Below are 22,826 nucleotides of genomic sequence, written 5' to 3'. Positions count from 1 at the left end.
GCGCGCGCAATATTAGTTAGCTTGGTTGCAAGAAAATAGAGCCTGTTCTAATTTCTTGGATGAAAGCTTGCTAAAACTGCGCACTAAAAATGCGCATTAACAAAAACCGTAAATTTAAAATATTCGAATGTAAAAACAGAAATGTTATAACTAAGACGCTTCACGAGCTTAAAAATGTTCAAGGGTAATTTTTTGAAATTGTGTTTATGCTACCACGCCCTGTTATCAAAAGAAACGTATTAAGTCCCCCACAATATTATAAATTTAAAAAATCAACAATTTATTGCAGAAAATCTGTTATTATTTGTTATTGTTTTGAAATCAATAGTTTATCTTCAAAATGCATTTTCTATTAATTATTTACTTTAATATCTAATTTTCAATTTAATGAACCGATTTTGTAATATAAAGAGTAATATTGCAGAATTTGTCAACTAAAATATGAAAAATGTAACAAAGAATAAATATAACAAAATATCACAAATTTTAAAGTAATGCTAAATCAATAAGTGGTGAATTAACTAACGTCCCTCAACATTTTTTAAATAGTTTCCTTCAGATAGATGTTACATAACAGAACTCCAAAATATTTATTTTTTAAAGCTAACTAATGTAGTTTTTTTAATACCAGACATTAAACTGCATTTCCATTTAGGCTATTTCAACGTTCAAAAACGGTTGGAGATAAAAATCTCTTGAACATTCTCTTCAAGAAAATTTTATTCTCTACAACCCCTTGATTGTATTTGTTGTAAATCTAACGTTTTTCGATCTTTTTAATTAAAGAGAATTATTCGCAAATGTTAAACTTGGCTTTAAATTTTATATAACTCATTTAAGAATACTTTCAGATGAAATATCTGTAATATTTTTTCAGGGTTGTAGGGAATTGAATATCCCGGTATATTATTGTCCGTGCTTAAAATTGACAACTGACAGTCCTTTCGGTCTTTAGCAAGATCAATGCGCATGTTCATAGACTTATTTCAGTACTTTTACGTGTCATACAAAACTTGTAGTAACTTCAACTAATTTCGATACCAAATTTGCGAGCGCAGTTTCAGTACTAAATTCAGTACTGAAATTAATCTCGTGTCAGACAGCTCTAAGAAGCTGTAAAAAACGAACCACTAAATTTTTCACGAGGAATATGAGAAAAAAAATATTTAAAATTCAAAATCTGTGCTCCGTGTGCTGCGAATACGGTTAAAGATACAAGAAAAATGTAAGAAAGAAAGTTGTAGAAAATAAAATTTTCTAGTAAAAAGTCCGCAACACCATACCCCTATCTTTAATGGTTTAGGCCCCAAAGACGTTCAAAGAAGCTTTTGATTGAGTGCCGGGGGGACACTTTAAAGCAATTTAAACCTAAACCGTTGAAGATAGAAATATGGTGTCGCGGACTTTTTTGTAGAAAATTTTATTCTCTATTATTTTGGTTCTTACACGTTTTTTGTATCTTTAACCATATTTGCAGCGTTCTTAAAAATATTGGACGTAACGCTAACTGATAATTATTTATAAATCATTTCTAATACTGTTTTCGATATTTTTGAAAACGCTACGAATACGGTTGAAGATACAAAAAAAGTGTAGGAAACAAAATTGTAGAGAATTAAATTTCCTACAAAAAAGTCCGCGAGACTATATCTCTAGCTTCAACCGTTTAGGTTTAAATTAATTTTCTGTCTCTTGACCACCGGTAAAAATGAGCCGTATTCGTCGCTTGAGTGTCTTTGAACGTCTTTAGGTCCTAAACCATTGAAGATAGAGGTATTATCTCGCGGACCGTTTTCTTGGAAATTTCATTCTCTACAACTTTCGTTTTTATATTTTTCTTGTATCTTTAACCGTATTCGTAGCATTTTCACAAATTTGAGACGGGGCTCAAATTGCTAAATGTTTGAAATTTTTTTAAATACAGGGTGTTCCGTTTTTATTGTTACAAATTTAAACAGGTGATAAGATATTCAATTCTAAAACAAAAGTTTCCTATAAACATGTATCGAAAAATGATTGGTAAGGGAGCTACACCCCCTGGAAGGGGGCTAATATGTTTTTGCAAATATTTCAGGAACCATTTAAGATAAAATTACAAAATTTGGTACAGATGATAATCTTTATACACCTAAACGAATTCAAACATCAAATGTCGAAATTTCTAATCAGGGGCGTCCGAAACTGGTGAGGTTTAGGGTAAAAAAATACCCTATCTATTTTGGCTTTAGTTTCTTTAGTTATGCATTGACCAAAATGGTGGTCACTTTGAAAACTCCTTTAGATTTAGGCAAATTCATTTAATTAATGTTATTATTGTTACTGTAATGTAATGTTAATTAGTTGAGGTTGATTAAAAAATATGAATTTCTTGCTTTTATTATTCTGTAAATTCTGATTTATTTGAATGTTGTATTGGTGTGTAACATAAATTTTAAATTAATTTTATTCAAAAACAATAAGTCGTATCGACACAAGAGAGACTTTTCTGTGATAAACTATCGAACTTAAAATTTTGTTGCTGAAAGTACTGAGAAACTAAAGCCAAAATAAATAAGGTATTTTTTTACTTTAAACTCCCCCGAGTTTCGTACGCCCCTGATCAAAAATTTCGACATTTGATGTTTGAATTCGTTTAGGTGTATAAAGATTATCATCTGTACCAAATTTTGTAATTTTATCTTAAATGGTTTCTGAGATATTAGCAAAAACATATTAGCCCCCTTCCAGGGGGTGTAGCTCCCTTACCAAGCATTTTTCGATACATGTTTATAGGAAACTTTTGTCTTAGAATTGAATATCCTATCACCTGTTTAAATTTGTAACAACAAAAACGGAACAATAAAATTTTTGCATTACCTTTATCTCTTATTATGGAGAATTTAATGTTCTATCTGCCTTAATTTTTTTATTTGCGTTTTGCTCACCGTTATGTAAATACAGGCATTTTTTTATTTCATTGCTATTAAAACTTGAACGGGAAAGGAACAACTGCGCTATCTGGCCTCGCTAACGGAACTATCAAAAACGGGGACCTTTTGTTTTACATCGTGTCGTATCCTAGTCTTTAGGTATCCGTATTAGTGACTTACTGAGCTATGGATTGTTGATACTGTTCCAGATCCATATTTTCAAGATCCGGTGTTCGTCGAGTTTCCAAAAATGGTTGCGTTTCGTCAAGCCATTTGTGTTCGACGGCAGTGGCATCGTCTTGGATTTCCTACAAGCGAAAGTACTTTCTTATTGGAAATGCAACAAAAAATAAAAGAGAAAAAAAAACACATGCGCTACAAGGTTTCAAGCAAAAACAAAAAATAAAATACCTGTAACGTAAACGGCCTCTGAGGTTTTGTAGGAGCGGATTCGGAGGAAGGACTTTGAGATTCAGAGCCCGTCGCTGAGTTTGAATTAGACTCAGCGTCAGTCGGTGTTTTTAGCAAATTACCTCTGCCCTGAAAGTTAGTCAGAAATGAAACCTCCACCATTGAAAAATCCACTTGAGGATTTTTTTGAGAATAACAAAAGAGAGAAAAAGAGTGTCTGATGCTTGTTTCCCACTGACAGTTTGTGCTGTTATTTTTTTTTAATTCAAGTGAGTTTCGTGTAAAGTCTGTTTTTTTTTAATGGAAATGTCAAACAATCTTAACGTTGGCACCCCTAACAAATTCATCCATGGTAATTTTCGTCGTCTGCGTTGATTGACAGTAATATAAAGTCTATCCAAGAGGCCAAAATCGTGAACTTGTCAAAATGGTAAATTCCGTTGTTACTTTTCATCAATTTCCAAAAAGTCGAAATCAAAAGAACGAATGGATTAAGAGAATATTTGGTACTATCGGCAATATTTCCCCAAATTCCGTGATTTGTGGAAAACACTTTGAAATAACGAGCTATTATAAAAACAAAAAATGTTACCAAATGCAGTTCCATCCTTGCTGTTGAATTATAAAAAATTACTCGTTTTCAGATAATATCTACCATTAATTCAGAACGTAAGTCGTGTCTCCAATCTCTAGACTCATTTGACAAAAATTATATAATTTCAAGTCCATTTCGATTTGATTTTGATCAACAAAGCGATTTAAAAGTAGGTGATACTCATGATTTTGATTTAAAAAATGTTCCAGATGCAATAAGTTCGGAAGAAAAATTTGTCTGACTAGATGAAAAAAAATGCAGGAAGTAAATATAAGATTTCAAAAGTTGAATAAGCTGTACGAAAATATACTTGAAAAACTAAAGAAAATTCAGGAAAAAATTGACAATTACAGTAAAGGTCAATTGTACAGTGAAAATTGAGTCAGATGCAAAGGACTTAGGACCAAGGGCTGTCTTTTTACTTGAGCAAATTTATAATTATTCCCTAAAAAACCCAAGATGGTATGAAGTTACAGTACTGTATTGCCTGGAGGTACATTTCTCCAAAAGGTTATAAATTTGCGAGAGGAAGTCAGTTTTTAAAAGCTCCATCCAAAACAACTTTAAACAGATATATAAGAAGTTCTCAAGGGGTTTTCTCAAAGAAAAAAAAAATAATAGAGAACTAATTAATAGAGAATAAAATTAATCCTTGTGTTTTTTATTCGAAGTATTGAAGAAATAATGTAATTTTAATGTTCTTGTAAATTTGTAAAGATTAAAAATAACTACTAACCCAAATGTATTTTTTTTTATTAAATAAAATTATATTTGTCTATAAAATGTTATAATTTTTGATGTTTTTGTTCTAGTTCTCAGAAAAAATCACAATCAATAAAAAAATTATTATACAAGCCAAAAAACACAAAAGTAAATTTTTGTATACAAAAATTTATCAAGGTTTCAAACCAAAGTATACAGATTCCATTGGAGCGCGGACTCGTCGCTCCCCCAACGGCCATTTTTTTTGACATTGGATAGACTTTTTATTACCGTCAATCAACGCAGACGACGCTTGTAACAAAATTTCTAGGGACAAAAACAAAAAAAATTAATAGCTACTGAGCTGTTACCAATTTTTTCACCAAAATTTTAACTTGGTAATTTCCATTTAAAGAAAAAACAGACTAGTAAAAAATTAACGTATTCATTCTACAATACTACCAACGTCACATTTGTAAACACATTTTGTGTGTTTATAGTTGTTACGTGTAACCATGTTCATAGTGTGACTAAAATACTATGTTCTAATTGGTTAGTTTTGTTAATTTTTATAGCTAGAGCGTCATTACTTGCAGATTTCAAACTGTCAATTTCGTCGGTTCGGTTTCCGTTTCAAATCTGCTTGTAAATAAACTCATGCATAGAACAATGAAAAGGAGTTAAAAAAAATCATGCAACTTAATAAAAAACCACATCTACTATTGCGAAAAGGATCACAGTCCTTTTCAATCAAAAGCATCTAACTTAGAAACAACCTCTTACCAATTCAGTTAGCTAAAAGACACATTCGATTAATTACAAACCAAAAAAGGACATTAAAAGCAACGTAAATGAGAAGGAGAAGAAGAAGATGACAGATGAATGACCACACCACAGTAAAAAACAAAACACAAACCCGAGCCACTGCTTGAAGAAACGCCGCTTTTCCCACTTTCTGTCTTTGCTTGTTCATCGCCAACTCAACTCTCCTTTTCTCCGTTTCAATCAATCTTCTCTTCTCCTCCAACTTCAATCTCACATCGTTCAATTGAGCCGCATTCACTGTCACATGACCCAACTCACTTTCGCCATTACTATCACCCAATTGTTGATTATTACTACTCTGTTGTTGCCACGTGGTCGTGTTGGGCAACGTCGCAAATGAGGTTTTTTTCTCAGGAGCGCCATTGGTGGTGGTGTTTGGTGTCTTCTTCGGCGCAAAATCCTCCTTGTCGTGTTGCATGTAGACCAATTGGATGGCGCCTATTGGTCGCTGTTTATTCACCTCAGCGAAACTCATCCGATTGGTCAGATCAGCGTCCACAACATCCTTGATAAATTTCTGAGAGATGTCATCGCTACTGAGTTGACGTTTCAGTTTGAATTTTTCCGTTTCATCGTCGCGTTTTTCACAGCCGTTGTCGTAACCTAATTGGATGGAACCTCGAGCGTCTTGTAGGGAGGAACGCACCGCCGGGTTCTCAATCGGGAATGAAGGGGCCGAGATTTTGCGTCCCGTATGCACACCCATCTTTAATAAAACAAAAAACTAATAAAAATTTAACAAAACTTGGATTTTTACTTCTTTATCTGGATTTCGTCCAATGAAATTGAGATTATCCTGACTTCCGCCGAAATTCTCAATGGTGAGTTGCGAGTCATCGCTAGTGGAGTTCCTCCGTGATCGGCGACCGGCGAAACTACTCTTGCGATGCTCCTCCCAATTGCTTGGTTTTCCAGCGGCGACTTCGCCCCTTTCGTCGGCTTTACTATCGTTGTTTTGTTTCTCTTTGTTGACTTTTAGTCTTCCGGGGATCAAAGGCTCGTCTTGAACAACCGAACGCAATGTCGGGATGTTCTTTCCACGATGAACGACAAAAGACTCTTCCGAACCGCGTCGAAGACTGTCTTCGCTCATTTCCGAGACGCTCTGTTGCAAGGAATTGGTTTTACGAAGTGGCACGTGGGTTGGCGTTGATCTCGTCACTGTGAAATCAAAATGTTCAATACCACATATAGCCCAGTCAAATTAGACAAATCGGTGGAAAAAATCCTAGAGTTGGAATTTTTTTAAACGCTTTCTTTACACTTGGGTAGACATACAGGGTGAAGTATGGAACCAAGCGGTTTTTTTTTAAATCATTTGTCTTCAGAAAATAATAATTACTAAAAATTAACGTAATATAAAAAATGAGATCGTATTTTGAGAACGAAATTTTGTCTTGTTTTTGAGTTATGCGATTTTTTTAATCAAAATTGCAATTTATAAAAATTTTTTTTTTGAAAACAGTAAATATGAAGTAGATAATTGTAATCCTTAGATCATAACCTTTATGAGAAAAATAGTTTTATAGTGGGTTACTATTTAAAAAAATAAAAATTTTTGTAGAACTCAAAAACAAAAGAAAATGTCGAAAAAATTTATTCTTGATACATCACATCTTTAAATCGTTCATCAATTAGTTTTTCCAAAAAATTAATAGTTTAAGCAAAAAACTTTTGGTTCCATACTTTTTATTCACCTGGTATGTATATCAAAAGTCCCCGAAGGTGGGGGGCGAGCTCGAGGAGGGGGAGGGGACTAAAGGTGTCTCTTTTTGTTTTTTTGCTTATATCTCGGAAATTATCACTCCTATAGGTTTTTATCTTCTTATCAAAATTAAAGCTTACAAAATTTCCTACAAAAACGGTCCTATTCATTTTTGTTGTAGGACTAACTGTAGGCTTCAAAAGTTTGGAGTCTACCTAAAAATGCATTAAAAATCCTTTGAAACACATTTCATTAGGATATGGTAAGTATTTATACAGGGTGAATATAAAGTATGGAACCAAGCGGTTTTATTTTTAATCATTTGCCTCCAGAAAATAATAATTAATATAAATTAAAGTAATATAAAAAATCTGATCGTATTTCCAGAACAAAATTTTGTTTTGTTTTTGAGTTATGCGATTTTATTTTGTCAAAATTGCAATTTATGTGAAAAAAATTTAAAAAAAAATTAAATATAAAGCAGGTAGTTGTAATCCTTAAAGTATAGCTTTTATGAGAAAAATGATTTTATAGTGGGTTGCCATTTAAAAAAATATTTTTTTATAGAACTCAAAAACAAAAGCAAATTTCAAAAAATTTTATTCTTGATAAATCATCACATTTTTATAGTACTTTATCACTCATCAATTATTTTTTTCAAAAAATAAATAGTTTAAGCAAAAAACGTTTGGTTCTATACTTTTTATTCACTTGGTATGTGTAGAGCGTTCCCCAACTAAGCTGGTCTGCCTGAAAAATGACTCGGGTGTAAACATTTAAACGGAGATATAAATAAAAATTTTGGATGAAAAAGAATCAATCTGTAAGGGGGTTAAATGGGGTGTAAATGTTTAAACAAAGATATAAACATAACGTTTTTTAGAGGTGTACAGGGGCACTAAAATCAGATTTTTCGAAAATTAGTTTTTAATGGAATAAAACGGTGTACACATTTAAAGGGATATAAAAACGTTAAATTTAGAAAATATGATCCTTAGAGAGTGTAGAAGTGCACTTTTCAAATTGTAATGAAATAAAATAGAGTTTAAACGCTTCAAAACAAAATTAGAAACATGAAATTTCGAATTTTGAGAGTGCAGAAGTGCACTGAGACGACACTTTATGAAAATCAACATTTAATATTTATTTATAAACATAGCCCATGCGAAGAACGAGACTACTATAACTGAATCCTATACATAACATAGGTAATTATCTAGCTTTATAGACTACCTAAGCCTATGGAATGGGTTTGTGAAGGGCTTTTTCCCATATTATATCAGAAATATACGCGGACAAAATCGCAGGCAAATGCTAGTTCAGCATATAAGGATGACTCGGAAGACTTAATAGACCCTCGTGGCACCCTCTAATAAACTGTTGGATCCAATACATTCAATTTACTGTAAGCTTTATTCAAATAATCGATATTAAATCATCTATTTATTAATATTGTACTGAACAAGACTGTAATTCGGTTTTCAATGTTTAAGTGGAAGACGAAGATGCAGCATATGAGGACGACTCAGAAGACTTTACAGACTCTCTAATGAAGTGTTGCACCCAATAAATTCAATTTGCTTTTAGTTTTTTTAAATCACAAGATTAATTCTGTTTTAAATGCGGATAAAGCACATTTTTTTTAAATGATGTTTTTTGTCAACCCTATAACTCGCTTACAGTTAGTCCTACAACAAAAATGCAAAGGACCATTTTTGTAGGCTTTAATTTTGATAAGCAGGCAAAAACCGTTAGGAGTAATAGTTTCCGAGATATAAGCAAAAAAACAAAAAAGAACTTTAGCACCCTCCCCCTTCTCGAGCTCGCCCCCCACCTTCGGGGACTTTTGATATATGTCTACCCAAGAATAAAGAAAGCGTTAAAAAAAAATCCACCGATCACCCTATTTTTGTCTAATTTGACTGGGCTAATAATAAAACAAGAAATTCATACTTACAACAGTGACTGCACAAATCAAAATAAAACGCAATAAAAAATAATAAAAAGCAAATGGTTTTATTTACATTAAATGAAATTATCTACAAAGTAGAGAAGATGTCATGCAAGAGTGTCAGTTGTGCCACCAGTGGCGACACGAAATTCCCCATAAATAAAATAAATAAATCAAAATGGTGCCATGAATGATATGTTTCTAGTTTGTGCCATACCTTGGAAGGCTGCGGACGCAGCAGGATCATCGAGTCCGCTGCGCAGATCCGGGATGGGTGTCATCACCGTCTGCAGTAGGTTTCGCTTATGCGCCACCCCGTGCTCATTGCGTGGGGGAAAACCCTCTGTGAGCGCACAAGTAGCATACAAGGAAACTCGTTAAATGTAAGTAAGTAAATACCACTTGCAACACTACCAAAAGTAACAAAACTACCACAAAACACCGATTGTTACTTTCGTGAATTGCACACAACTACTCTACGAATATACAGGGGGATTTTTTAAAAACGGAAAGCGATGTAAAATTTGTATTTGACCCAATTTCAAAAATTAAAAAACTAAACTAAATGGCTTTTATACTCTTCTTCATATTAATGTGCAACAACTAAGTTGTAAAAGTTTAAATGACTCTTTAATTTAAAGGCCGATTTACACAAAAAGTGTCATTAAAGTCATGCAGAACAAATTTAATCACATCAATAATAACAAAAATCCTAACTGTTTTTTTTTGCTACATGGGGTACACATTTATTTGAAAAAATAATTTTTAGGGAAAATTGAGATTAGGATTGTTTGAACAGGCAGTGATTAGCCCTTATTTGTAGATTTTGGGGTTAGCTTAATACTCCAACTCAAAAAAAAAATTCATTAATTGCAAGTGAAAGCAATGTTTAATAATAATGATTAATAGTCGACCGATTTTCTTGAAATTTTTAATGTTTCTGTAATTCATTCTGGCAAAAAACACAAAAAAAATAGTCTTTTGTTTAAGAATTTGAATTTTTGGGACCATTTTAGTTCAAATTGTTCTATATTTTGCACTAATTGAAGATCCAATCTGTCTAATTAAGTACTTTTGAATTTTTTTTCGATGATTTGACAAGCGGTTTTAGCCCTCATTTGTAAATTTTAGGGCTAGCTTAGCACTATAACTACAAAATTGCTTCAGTCAGTAATTCATTCTAAATGAGCCATCGCGCTGGCAAAACAAACCAAAAAAATTATCTTTTGTTTGAAAATTTGAATTTTTTTTGAACCATTTTCAATTTCTGTGCTAAGTTTTGCACTAATTGTATGGAAAGAATCAATCTGTCGAATTATGGGTTTTTGATTTTTTTCTTTGAAAGATTTGGCAAATAAAGGCTAAAACCAGCAAAATACAAATTTTAGTACACAATAAATGTACTAAATACACAGTGTTATTGTCGTATTAACAAGAAATTACTCCCTAGGATTTAGGGATATAATAAATTTGGTTAGGTTGGTTTCTGGTGACAAACAAAAGATAACGTCACTAGTGTCAAAATTTAGGGTAAGTCACCTGTCAGTTTGACAGAAAACGTCAACCTACAACCACAAGGGGTAACCAACCTCAATTTGAATCTGCTTTAAAAAAGACGCAAAAAATAAATTTTAATTAATTTTTCAATTAGCCACATAAAATTAATGTGAGGTAAAAGACTATTTCGTCAATTTTTTTCTCAGTGATAATTTAAGCTGGCAATTTAATTTTTTTTCTAAATCTCATAGTATATGGTAAGAATAGTATATAGTAAGATAAGATACCAAGAACATGGAAAAAATGTTTAAAAGATTCTATCTGTCAAAAAAATTTGACATTTATTTTTTGACATATGTATATGTTATGATACTGATGATCTTGTGTATGTTTTTTTTTATAATTATTTAGTAAAGAAGTAAAGGTACAAAAATTATGCCAATAAAAGCCACAAATAACATAAAACAGAGTTACAATTTGGGATAGAGTTTGAAATAAATAGAGTCATAGTGCAAAATTTAAAACAACTTCGAAAATTTTATAGACAGAATTTTTTTAACATTCTTTCCATCTTTCTGATATCTTACTTTACATGGCATTTTTCTCTGCTATGCAAATTCTGGCGCACCCCTGTATATTAAAAGCCGTTTACTTAATTTTTTTTATATTTAGAAATCGGATCACAAATAAAAATTCTACAGCACCTGCCGTTTTTAATAGTATAATAAAAAAACTTAAAAATTTCGTTAGTGTCTTACCGAAATAAAACCACCACCACATTTGCTCATTTACCACAAGCAAAAGAAAGGTAAAGAAGCCACTACTCAAAAGCAAAAGTGAAAAATCAATTTACACATTTATGCAAATCAGACGAGGAAAATTCAATAAAAAACAATGAGGTCACTAGAGGTCAACTTCCACAATAACAAGCAAAACACTCAACTGACCATTAAATTTATCCATTCCTGGATATCTCACGCACTTGGCGGGATGGATTTCAATCACGTTGAAGAGATCAGCAAGGAACACGATCAGATTATACCTCATGGAACTAAAACGAAAAAAAAACATAAATTTATTGCATTGATTCGTCCAATTTTACAATTACTCTCGCATGTATGTAAAATCCTCTGGTTGTATATGAAAAATGGATACCGGGAGACACCTGTTGCAAAAATCCTGCACTAAACTGATATTATACAAGCTATCTTGTACGTTTCGCACGTAGGAGATTTTCAAATCCGTCCAGGGCAATTCATCGGGACAATAGTAGGATATAAGTGCAGCTAACGCAACGCCATCTGTGAGATCTTTAAGATCGTGGACGGTGGGCAAGTCGGGAGGTTTCATTCTATCACCCTATAACAGAATTACTTGGTTTTTTTTTTTCTTTTAAATTAAGAAAAATTACCGATCCTCCACCATTCGTCATCCCCGTCTCCGTTTCCTGTTCGATCCTTTTTCTAAGAGCGTCGCATGCGTGCGACATCCATACGAAAACGGCCTGTTCGTGATTCTCAGGGACCTGGAGTTGTCTTCCGTCGTTAAAACGTTGAACGGCCGCGAAAACCCTATCCGAGGTGATGACTTCCCGGGCATAGAGAACCATTATGGACTCGATGACGGCCATATGAGCGCTCTAAAATTAACCGTGAATCATCTTATTGAAACAATGACTTTCAGCAATTATTTTCACATTTCAGATATGTATTTATCCAATTGTTAATAATAACGCAAATACAGAGTGTTCCGTCTAAACCCCACATTAAAAGTATTGGGAGTTCGAATAATCATATTTGATTGAAAATTGGTACATATAGAAAAATCATCCTAAGACATACTAAAAATTTTATGACACATTATAAGAGATTAACCAAAAAATGGCTTCAATTTGTAACCCTCCATAAATGGCACGTTCCTTTGCAAGTGTTGCTGCACCCACCAGAATAAAACGGGGCCGTATTTAAAACCAAAGTAGTGGTAGAGTTTTACCAAGCTATTATTAAAAAAAAATCTGCTTTATTTAATAATAACTTGTTAATAACCATCTGGCTTTTTTAAATTTCTTAAAATACTTGACTACATCAAAAACTATTAAAATATTTCAAGTATTTTAGACAAAAAGAAAGTAAATAATCTGGCCCTGTTAAAAACTGACCTGTTTCAGAATCCGGGTGGATTCCACTGATTTATGATTTGTTTACCCTCTGGTTTACTCTAAACAATACCGCATTTAACTTAAAAGTAATAAAATTTTTAGTAGATCTTAGCAAAATGATATTAGTATACTCATAATCCATTAAGTCCTCCTAAATGAAAATATTTTCAAGATGGCGGCACTTCCGGTTATATCGGAAGTCGGTCTCAACTTTGTTATTTTAAATAGAAAGGTATATTTTTTACTGCGTTTTTGGATTAATCTGGTTATTTTAAGGGAGTTTTCATCAGCTTTCCCTATACCTAAATTTAGCCGTTTTTTAAAATATTTGGAGTTTTTCAAAAATTTTTGGATCTGCACCTTCCAATTTAAAAATCGGTAACTCTGCCATTTGCTTTTTTGGCGTTTAAAAGAGAAAGCTTAGATCCTTTTTCTGGTGTTTTCAAATTTTGAAAAAAAATATCCCAAAATTTTAAGGTTACTTTTGTAATAATTCAAATACTCATAACTCAATTTTTTCAAATGAAATACCCCAATTTTTATTTTACTAAATAGAAGAGAATTTAATTGTGCATTGATCTGTATTAACATTCCCTATACCTAAATTTAATAATTTTTAAGTTATGGACTTTTTTTTAAGACTACAGAAAATTTATTACTAGCTATACGCGTTTTCGCATAGTTTGCTATGAAAATCAAAAAAGTCACAATTTTCTCTAAACAAACGTCAACAGTAAATTACTATTTGACAAAAAGTGCCAAAATATGGAGAATTAAAGTTATGCAAACTTCATTATTATTGATAGGTTCTACCATGCGATCATTATTTAAAGCTAACAAGTGAGAAAAATTTATTTTTGTTTAATAAACGACATCATAATTTTGTTACACTCTCCATAAATACAAAATAAATTAATTAAATCTAAGTTTGAGAAGTTTTGACTCTTCATATTTTGGCACTATTTGTCAAATAATAAGTCATTGTCGACGTTTCTTGAGAAACAATTTTGACATTTTTGATTTCCATAGAAAACTATACAAAAAGGAAAAGGCTAGTAATGGATTTTCGGCAGTTTTAACAAAAGGTCACCATAACTTAAAAATTAATAAATATAGGTATAGGGAATGTAAATACAAATCGATGCAGAATTAAATTCTCTTCCATTTAGTAAAATAAAAATTGGGTATTTCATTTGGAAAAATTGAGTTATGGGTATTTGAATTATTACAAAAGTAACCTTAAAATTTTATGGTTTGTTAATTTTTTTTCAAAATTTGAAAATGCCGGAAGAAAGATCTAAACTTTCTCTTTCAAACACTAAAAAAACGAATTCAAAATTTTAAAAAATAGCAGAGTTACCGATTATTAAAGTGGAAGGTGCAGATCCAATATTTTTTTTGAAAAACTCCAAATATTTCAAAAACGGCTAAATTTAGGTATAGGAAAAGCTGATGAAAACTCCCTTAAAATAACCCGATTAATCCAAAAACGCAGTAAAAAATATACCTTTCCATTTAAAATAAGAAAGTTGAGACCGACTTCAGGTATAACCGGAAGTGCCGCCATCTTGAAAATATTTTCATTTAGGAGGACTTAATGGATTATAAGTATGTACCAATTTTCAAACAAATATTATTCGAACTCCCAATACTTTTAATGTGGGGTTTAGACGGAACACCCTGTATACTGAAGACAAAATCACATACAAAGTTTTAGAAAAATATACTTTCTACCAAATTAAATAATTAACCTCATTTCTGCACGATTTGATTTTAATAATAAGTGAAAATTGATATTGCGACGATTATGCTACGGTTTTTGGCATTATTGCCGCCCTAGGCACAAAAAACTAATTAACAATTATAGAATGCAAAAAAAACGTTTAGTTTATTTTTTTTTCAATTGCCCTCCTTTGTGTTTTTGTGTCTTAACATTAAAGCGTTGCCATATTTGGATTTTTGAAAATCTTACAATTATTGTTTCTCTTGGAAAGCAAAATTACTATCAAAAATTTTGTTTTGCTCAGGTTTTTTCTCAATCTAGATAAGACCAAATGTCCTTATTTAATTGCTTTTTTACTCATATATTATATTATTGAAATTATCAAATACAAAAAAAGTTGCTAATAAAGAAATAGTATATTATTCAACGAATGAGAAGTTAGCTATTTCCACGCAGATGAAATTTACGATACGACCCGAAAGCGAGTGAAATAAATCATATGATTGAAAATGGCCATTTCTCACGCGTTTAATACTATACTTTTTCTAATCTTAAATAATGACTATAATACTCCCTCCGTCCGAAAATAAGTGTCCTGTTTGTTAATTTTTCTAAACTTAACTTTATTTTGAGAAGGCTATGCAAATTATTTTGTTTATTATTATAAAATTGTTATAACGGCTGTTTATTTAAATGTGGCGTCATATTTGGCGGTGATATGAATGTGTTGTGGACGGACCTATATTTTTAGACGAGGTGTCAAATGTCAGATTAATAACTTTCAATACAATGGTTCGTTCACAATCGAACTTTCATGGATAGCTTTGACGCAAAATTTAAAAAAACACCCGTTATACAGCGGCACATTCAGAGGATGACATTATTTCAATGCCAACTTGATCCTTCACTCATTTATGGACATAGTTTATAAAGAGATATTAATTCCAAAGTATCTGTAATGTTGTTTCTATAGGAATATTACCTTTTAAGTGTTTTTAAATAAACCAAAAAAAGACAAGTAAGTTAAAGTACCAGGAACATTAAAAAAATGTTTAAAAAATTTTAAAATTTCGAAGTTATGAAAGTTTGCACTTTGACTCTTTATTTCTGTTAGAAAAATAATTTTACATGGTCAAAATTTTTAAAACATTTTTTTAATGTTCCTGGTATCTTAATTAATTACAACACACCCTGTAGAGTGTTAATAAAAAAAAATATTTTTGACAATCATTTTCTGCGAATTATGATTTTTTTTTCTGGACAAACATTTTCGCAAAACCGGACACTTAAATGTGGACGGAGAGAGTAATTCATTTTATATTTTCTTTTTATTGTCAACATACATTAACCATTTTTTTTCTCTTTCTTTTTCTCCACAATTTACAATTTTTTCCACAGATAAAGATTGAACAACTTTCTCAAGTAAAAACTTATGAGAAAAGTACAATTTTTTTAATATGATTAGAAAAAAATGTTTTTTTAATCAAACTTAATTATAAATAAAACGTAGTCTTGTTCATTGATTTTTCTACACTAAAATTCTCTCAATATAAAACAATTCAAGAAAATTTATTTATTAAAAAATAAACTAAATACGTCCCTGGACAACAAAATCAGGCATTATCCGTACTCTATATTTTTTTCAATAAAACTGCTCTCCAAAAGCTCATCTTCAATTTTTATAAAATAGTGTAGAAAAAAAAATTAAACAATCATTTTTTTAATTTTATTAAAAAGAAATAAGTGTTTATATTTCGAGAAATTATCTAGAATTCATGCTAAAAAATCGCAAAATACGTTAACTTAAGAATTTTTTTTTTTTGGAATAATGGAAAAATTCGATTTAGATCGAGGGGCCATTAACTTGAAAAAAATGTGTACAACTAATTCCAATTCCAAAAAATTCTACCGAAATTCCATTAATTCTAATAATCCATTGTATTTGGGTTAGGTAATCCGATAGTTCCAAGAGGGTAAATTCCAGTAATTCACAAATAATCCCAGTAATTCCAAACAATCCAAAGATAATTTTAATAATTTCGGGCCCTCAGTTTAGGTCATCGTTCGAAAAAAAAAAACATTAAATCTTCTAGATATTTAATTAAAAAAATAATAATAGCAGCATCGCTCTTTGTTACGTTGATTTGACTTTATACTTTTTGAACTCACGACTGAAAAATTATTAAGCAAAAAAACTAAACATTATTATTTTTCTTAATCAACTTTAATCATTACCAAAGCGTAAACGAAATATCAAACCTGTACCACAAATTAACTTACTAAACATCACGAAACCGTTCCTCCTCACTTATTCCGAAATCAATCAAGAGTGACATTTTGTAACTTAATTTTCGCAGCGACTGTATGAAAATTCCCTTGTTGTGGTATTTTCCTACGACTTTCTACAACCAGTGTAATAAAATTTCCCGAGTGAATTATTTTTATTAGATTTGCCCGAGAGCAATACCATCTACGCTATGCGAAAAAACAATTTGAAAATTTGAAAAATATTCCAGAAAAGAACCGGAATGCAATCGATTGTGTTGAGAGACAAGATAACAGATTGTAAAGTCGACGACTTTGCAGAATATTCTGTTCTGGTTAAAAAAAAAATGCAAAGAGACGTTAACATTTTTCAACTCTTGTCAAGGTTGAGGGTACTGTGTCGCGTACTTGGCACAAATTTCGGCATAATAATGCGCCAAATGAGTATTTTTAGTGTCGCTTGAAGCTAAACAAAATTTTCTTTAAAATGTTTGTATGATAAAAGAACAATTTAAAACTGCACTAATACCGAAATAATTATATAAAAAAGGCGTTTCAAGAAACGAAACGCTCCACTTCGCCTCAATTACAACTCGTAATCACCCAAAATAACCATTTTAACGATCTCCTAACATCTTCATAATTGGTCAAAACCGTCTACGATTTATTTATCGCGTAATATTTTTTTTTTCATTTTTTCTAATTAAAACACTCACCATCCGAAGCGGATTCGTCTGTATGAGGGTGGTTTCAGTTAATTGTGCATCGGCCGGTTCCGACACGTAAACCCCTTTCTTGGCCAACGTCTGTAGAATCGCCGAATGATTCAAATTGTGATAATTCGGATCCGAGTAGATGTTTCCCAAAGCCATGCAGTAGATTTCGGCGTTTGCAAGAATTCTCACGATTTGAGGCTTCAAACGTTCCTGATTCTGTGACTCAATTAGGGAATTGAGTTATTTAGATTACAAAAAAACTCACCTCGTGATCCCTGTAAAAAGGCTCGCGCAGATTCTCGGGCACTTTGTTGTTGAAGGCCTTCGAAAGCAGCCATTTCACCGACGCCCGCTGCTTGGCCTGCAAAAAAATATATAAAACTTGTTAAATTGCAAAAAAAAAAAACGTCACGATATGTATCAGTATTGATCGAAACTAAAAATATTTTCGGATAACCTAGAAATACAACGTTATTAGAGTAATTTGTCTCTAATATTGACATCTGTAACACTTCTAACTATGCTAATGGAATACACAAAAACTTGCGTAATTATAGCTACTCAAGATGTAATTTTTGTAATATGAAAAGTAGATGAACGATTGATCAATTTATTTCTTGTCACCAAGAATGAGAACAATGAACTCGGAAACTCTCATTCGAAACCGAAAATGTTTTAGATTTAATCTCTTATTAAAATATTGACTACTTTCTCCTTTATCCTTCTGTGCCATCTCTAATATATCACTTCTAAGATGTATTAAATTTTTTTATACGCAATTTAAATAAAAAAATTATTTATTTTTTGTTTGATAAGAGACATAAAATTGTGATTTTTAATCAATTTCAAACAACAAAAACGGAATTTTTAGCAAGACTTAAAATTTAATAATTATGTACCAGGTGACTCAAGTTTCAGCCATATCCCCTAAAACACCTTTTTCTAATTAACTAAAAGAAAGAAGTAACAAATAACATTGGTAAGTACATACAAGGTGTTTCAATAAAAACGAGCCACCCTGAATATTTCAGAACTAAAAAGACTGCAAAAACGCCGAAACAGGTCGATTTTGTTTACGAAGGGGACATTTTTTGACGCAATTTTTAAAGCACCCTCAGTAACCCCTTAACCCCGACGCACCCCTACTTATGACACATCAAATAGAAGCTATTTTAGTAAAGTTTTCAAAACTTTTTACCAAAATTGAATCAGACCATCCATTCATGAGATACAGGCTATTCTAATAGAAACGAACCATCTTAGAAAAAAATTGCAAAAAAAAAAACCCGAAACAGGTTAATTTTGTTTTTAAAAGGGACATTTTTTATCGCAATTTTAAAAGCACCTTCACTAACCTTTTAACCTCTTAACTCTAAGATGTCAAATAGCACCAACCACTAATGATATAAAAAATGAAAACACTTTTAAAATGCTCTTTAAAAGCTTTTTTCCAAAATGAGATGATTTTTATACATTCATAAAATATCGGCAAAAAACTAATCTTTCAGGAGTCAGTATGTACAAAGGAACTTAAGAACTATATTGCTATTTTTTAAATATTTACATTAAATTATAAAAAACGTGATTAGCCCCTGTCCTTAGTACAATTATTTTGACAATAAAATAAAGAAATAAACATAAGTTTGTTACACCTTCCATAATACTTATAACAATATTAGTATGTTTCTTCTAATTTATTTTAATAGTTTTCATTAGAAGTAATTACTAATTAGAAACATTAGAACAACTTTAGAAAGGAGGTTCAAAGAACATTTTAAAAACACTTTTATCTAACCTGTTTCGTTTTTTTTGCAATTTTTTTCTGGTTCGTTAGAACACCCTGTATCTCATGAATGGATGGTCTGATTCAATTTTAGTAAAAAGTTTTGAAAAGCTTATTAAAATAGCTTTCATTTGATATGCCATAAGTAAGGTAACTTTAAATTTTTAAAGTTGGGGTGCGTGGGGGTTAAAGGGTTACTGGGGGTGATTTAAAAATTACGTCAAAACATGTCCCCCTCAGAAACAAAATTGACCTGTTCCGGCGTTTTTGCAATCTTTTTAGTTTCTGATATATTCGGGGTGGCTCGTTCTCATTGGAACAGCCCTGTATTAGTAATATCATGGTAAAAGTAAAAATGCTTAAGCACAAAAATAGACATTTAGTCATAACAGTGGTCACTTTTATGACGTTTGCAGATAAAAATAATTTTATTTTAAAAAAGCAATATTTAGAGTGAGCGAAAAAGTTATTCGATTTGTTTCCTCCGAAAAAAATCAAATAACAGTCTCATCGACATTTCAGCGAAAACACGCACGAATTCCATTCTGACTCAATTTAAATCGTTAAATTATCCAATAGACAAGCACCGTTGTGGCTTTACAAATAGAAAAATAAATTTTCAGCATCATTTTTTCCACTCCAACCACATTCCACATTACCTATTTTAACAAATCATTCTCTACCCAACGGTTATAATAGCATAGTTAATTGGATCAGAAGATAATCGTCTATACTCAAATGCTCATCATTAATTGCCGTGAAAATATTACCATAGTCGTGTTATCCAACTGCATGAATATAAATCCCTGTTTTACCTTAATGGATTAACCGACGAGTTATTATTGTTAAAAAAAAAACGATATTTTTTCCAGTCTTGAAGTAAAGTTGTTTGTGCAATTTCATGAGTGGAACTAAACGAGTTGTTGGCAACTTTACCATGCGAATTATGCGGAAACAGTACGAAGATTATGGGCGTAGACTAAAGAAGAGTAATCATTATTCTTAAATAAATCAATCTTTTGCTTTTTCACTTCTTTACTAAGATTGCGTTTTTAAAAACTTAATTATTTTAACGACTCGGACGGTTAGAAAAAACATCGTTTTGTCCAATTTTTTGATTGATTAAAAAAAAAATTCTATTTTTCGATGACAATTTTTTTCATACACTAAAAATCCCATAAGCCGCGGTGTTTTTGTCACTATACCAGCGACAAAAGCTTGCCCTAACTAACTTTTGAAAGCGGCTGAATCTAGTAGGTCTACTTCAAGTCAAGTCAAGTTTACTTCGAAAAGAAAAGCTCTAGTGTAATTATAAGTGAGAATTGTGTTTTTAATAATTGACCTTTCCATTAAATTAAATAAACTAATTTACACCTTATTTGTTAATTTATTGATTTACGTATTCATTAAATTCTCTTACCGAATTACACTCAAGCTTTTTTTACGAAGAAAACTTGACATTTTTAATTCGAGTTTTGTTTCCTTTAGGCAATTTAACGAAAAAAACTGCTTCTGAAAAAATTCCTACGGACTCGTAATTTTTTCTGGCCTTTTTGTTTTCTCATTAAAATGTCAAGTTTACTTCGAAAAAAAAAAAGCTTTCGTGTAATTATAATTGAAAAAAATCTTTCATGGGCTTAAAACACAATTTTTTTTTGTTGTAAAGTTGAAAAATCTCTGATAAAGAAACACGATCTTTCGTGTCACCAGACATTTGCTTTGCACAAAATCCGTTTACAAAGTTTCAATTCGAGCAGAAAATAGCAGCGTCTGGAGAGATGCAAAACCAGGAAGAAGTGTAACGTGAGAATAAATAAAACGAGAAATGCGTTGGCGAAGTTCCATAGATGAGACTCCAACATTTCTCATTATGCGGTGTGAAATATTGTAAATGATTTAAGTTAGGTGTGTCGAGTTGGCAAACGTTGAATAACACAAACTGTAGAGTTTGACTATTTGTTCTAGCAAAATAAAAATGCGACAAGTTGGAGAACGAGTTTGAGTAGAATTTCAACTTGTTTCGTTCAGTTTGAAGAAATCTTTAAAGAGATTTGCTATCAAATTCTTCATTTGAAACACATACAGAGTGTCCCAGTGAGTTGAAAAAGTCCATTAGTGACCTTTAAATGGTAAAATTTAAAAAAAATTGTAAAGGACATTGATAGATAATAATCTAGTGCAAATTTTTCTTACTGTTGCAAAGAAGAAAGTACAGAATTTAAAGCTGTAGCAATTTTTTAGTGTTTGGGATTTGTAAAGATTTATAAATTAAAAAGTTTGTTAAAAGTTAAAAGTCGTTATAAACACTGAAATTCAAATTATTTTATTGTAAAAGTAAAGAATTTGTGTAACTGTGCACTTTTTGGCTGAGACAATAGTAATTTTTTTTTTAATGTTTAACGTTAAATATCTTTTTAATTATTGATTATAAATACCTAAAAGTAAATACATTTTGAAAAACAATTTAATAATCTTTTAAATGCAAAAACAATAAATAAGGTGTTCCATTAAATTTTTTTAAGTTATTGAACTTTTAACAAACGCCTTCATTTTTTTATCTTTGCAAATGCAACACACTTACAAATTTATAGCTTTACGGCAATAAAAAAAATATTTCTAGATGTCTTAGTTTTTGTGTATAAATTTTTAAAAAGTTCATGTTGTCAAAAAATCGTCTTATTTTTAAAACTAAGTAAAATCGACCAATAAAAGTTTAGCTTAAAAACATTGTCATAAAACTCTACATCCAAAAACGCTAAGAAACATATGGTGTTCCATTTAAAAAAAACACAAGTTTGTATTGTACCTTATTTTTGAGACACGCTGTATAGTTGAAAATAATTTTAAGCGATGAACTAGATATTATCTATTAATGTCCTACATAATTTTTTTTAATTTTACAATTTAAAAGTCACTAATGGACTTTTTCAACTCGCTGGGACACGCTGTATAAGCTTTATTTATAAAAAAAAAAGTACAAAAAATAAATTTTGTGTTTGAATGATTATGTTAGCTTAAAACAGACACACTGGCCGGGGGCGTAGTGGCACAGCGACAAAAGCTAAAATCAACAATTTTTATCTAATTCAAATACTTGTAACGATTCAAGAGACTCAAAAAGTGCATAAAACGTTTTATAACATTCGAGTAAGATTTAAAAAACTCTTGTTTCCTCGGAAAATTATTATGTTGTTTATACAATTTTATAGACTGTTAATGTTATCACTTGTAGCAACAAAAATATTTATCTTTGCCCTAATATAAAAATTAATATAAAATAAACTTCGGTAAGAATAAGACTTGAAACAAATTTGCATAAGTCGTCCTTGACCCAGTACGAATTTATCCTCAAAGTTCATTCATTCATTCATTAACCCAATTTCCACTCCTCCGCCAACCCTTACAAAAACTCACTTAATTTCAATAACCCTCAAGATCAACATTCTCAAATAATTTCGGCGACCCACATTCAAATACCCAGTCTCTTACATCACACACACTTTTCCACGACGATTTGTCGTAACCATTGAAAAGTAGACAATTTGCGTTGGTTCATTTCACTAGATAAGGACAGGTTGAGAGGATT

General features: G+C 31.2%; 1 protein-coding gene across 10 annotated transcripts in view; it reads right to left on the bottom strand.

The window, feature by feature from the left end:
• The window catches only part of LOC123013499 (patronin), a 46,254-nt gene that overhangs the window by 14,743 nt on the left and 8,685 nt on the right, over nucleotides 1-22,826 (bottom strand). For 8 of the 10 annotated variants that reach the window (XM_044412043.1, XM_044412047.1, XM_044412046.1 and 5 more), the window contains exons 2-11: nucleotides 17,723-17,818; nucleotides 17,458-17,673; nucleotides 12,007-12,234; nucleotides 11,704-11,954; nucleotides 11,543-11,646; nucleotides 9,316-9,441; nucleotides 6,200-6,603; nucleotides 5,534-6,148; nucleotides 3,321-3,449; nucleotides 3,090-3,217 (exon numbers count right to left, since the gene is read on the bottom strand). In XM_044412043.1, the coding sequence (XP_044267978.1) occupies nucleotides 3,090-3,217; nucleotides 3,321-3,449; nucleotides 5,534-6,148; nucleotides 6,200-6,603; nucleotides 9,316-9,441; nucleotides 11,543-11,646; nucleotides 11,704-11,954; nucleotides 12,007-12,234; nucleotides 17,458-17,673; nucleotides 17,723-17,818 (2,297 nt within the window). The remainder of the gene's footprint in view (nucleotides 1-3,089; nucleotides 3,218-3,320; nucleotides 3,450-5,533; nucleotides 6,149-6,199; nucleotides 6,604-9,315; nucleotides 9,442-11,542; nucleotides 11,647-11,703; nucleotides 11,955-12,006; nucleotides 12,235-17,457; nucleotides 17,674-17,722; nucleotides 17,819-22,826) is intronic. The other 2 variants (XM_044412049.1, XM_044412048.1) reach the window with 2 other exon arrangements.

This window comes from Tribolium madens, unplaced genomic scaffold (assembly GCF_015345945.1).
Source record: "Tribolium madens isolate multiple individuals breed KSU strain unplaced genomic scaffold, Tmad_KSU_1.1 Scaffold_96;HRSCAF=242;Tcas5.2_LG5, whole genome shotgun sequence".
Classification (NCBI taxonomy): Eukaryota; Metazoa; Arthropoda; class Insecta; order Coleoptera; family Tenebrionidae; genus Tribolium; species Tribolium madens.
Note: the sequence above shows the minus strand (reverse complement) of the source record. Positions and strands in the feature narration are given on the sequence as shown.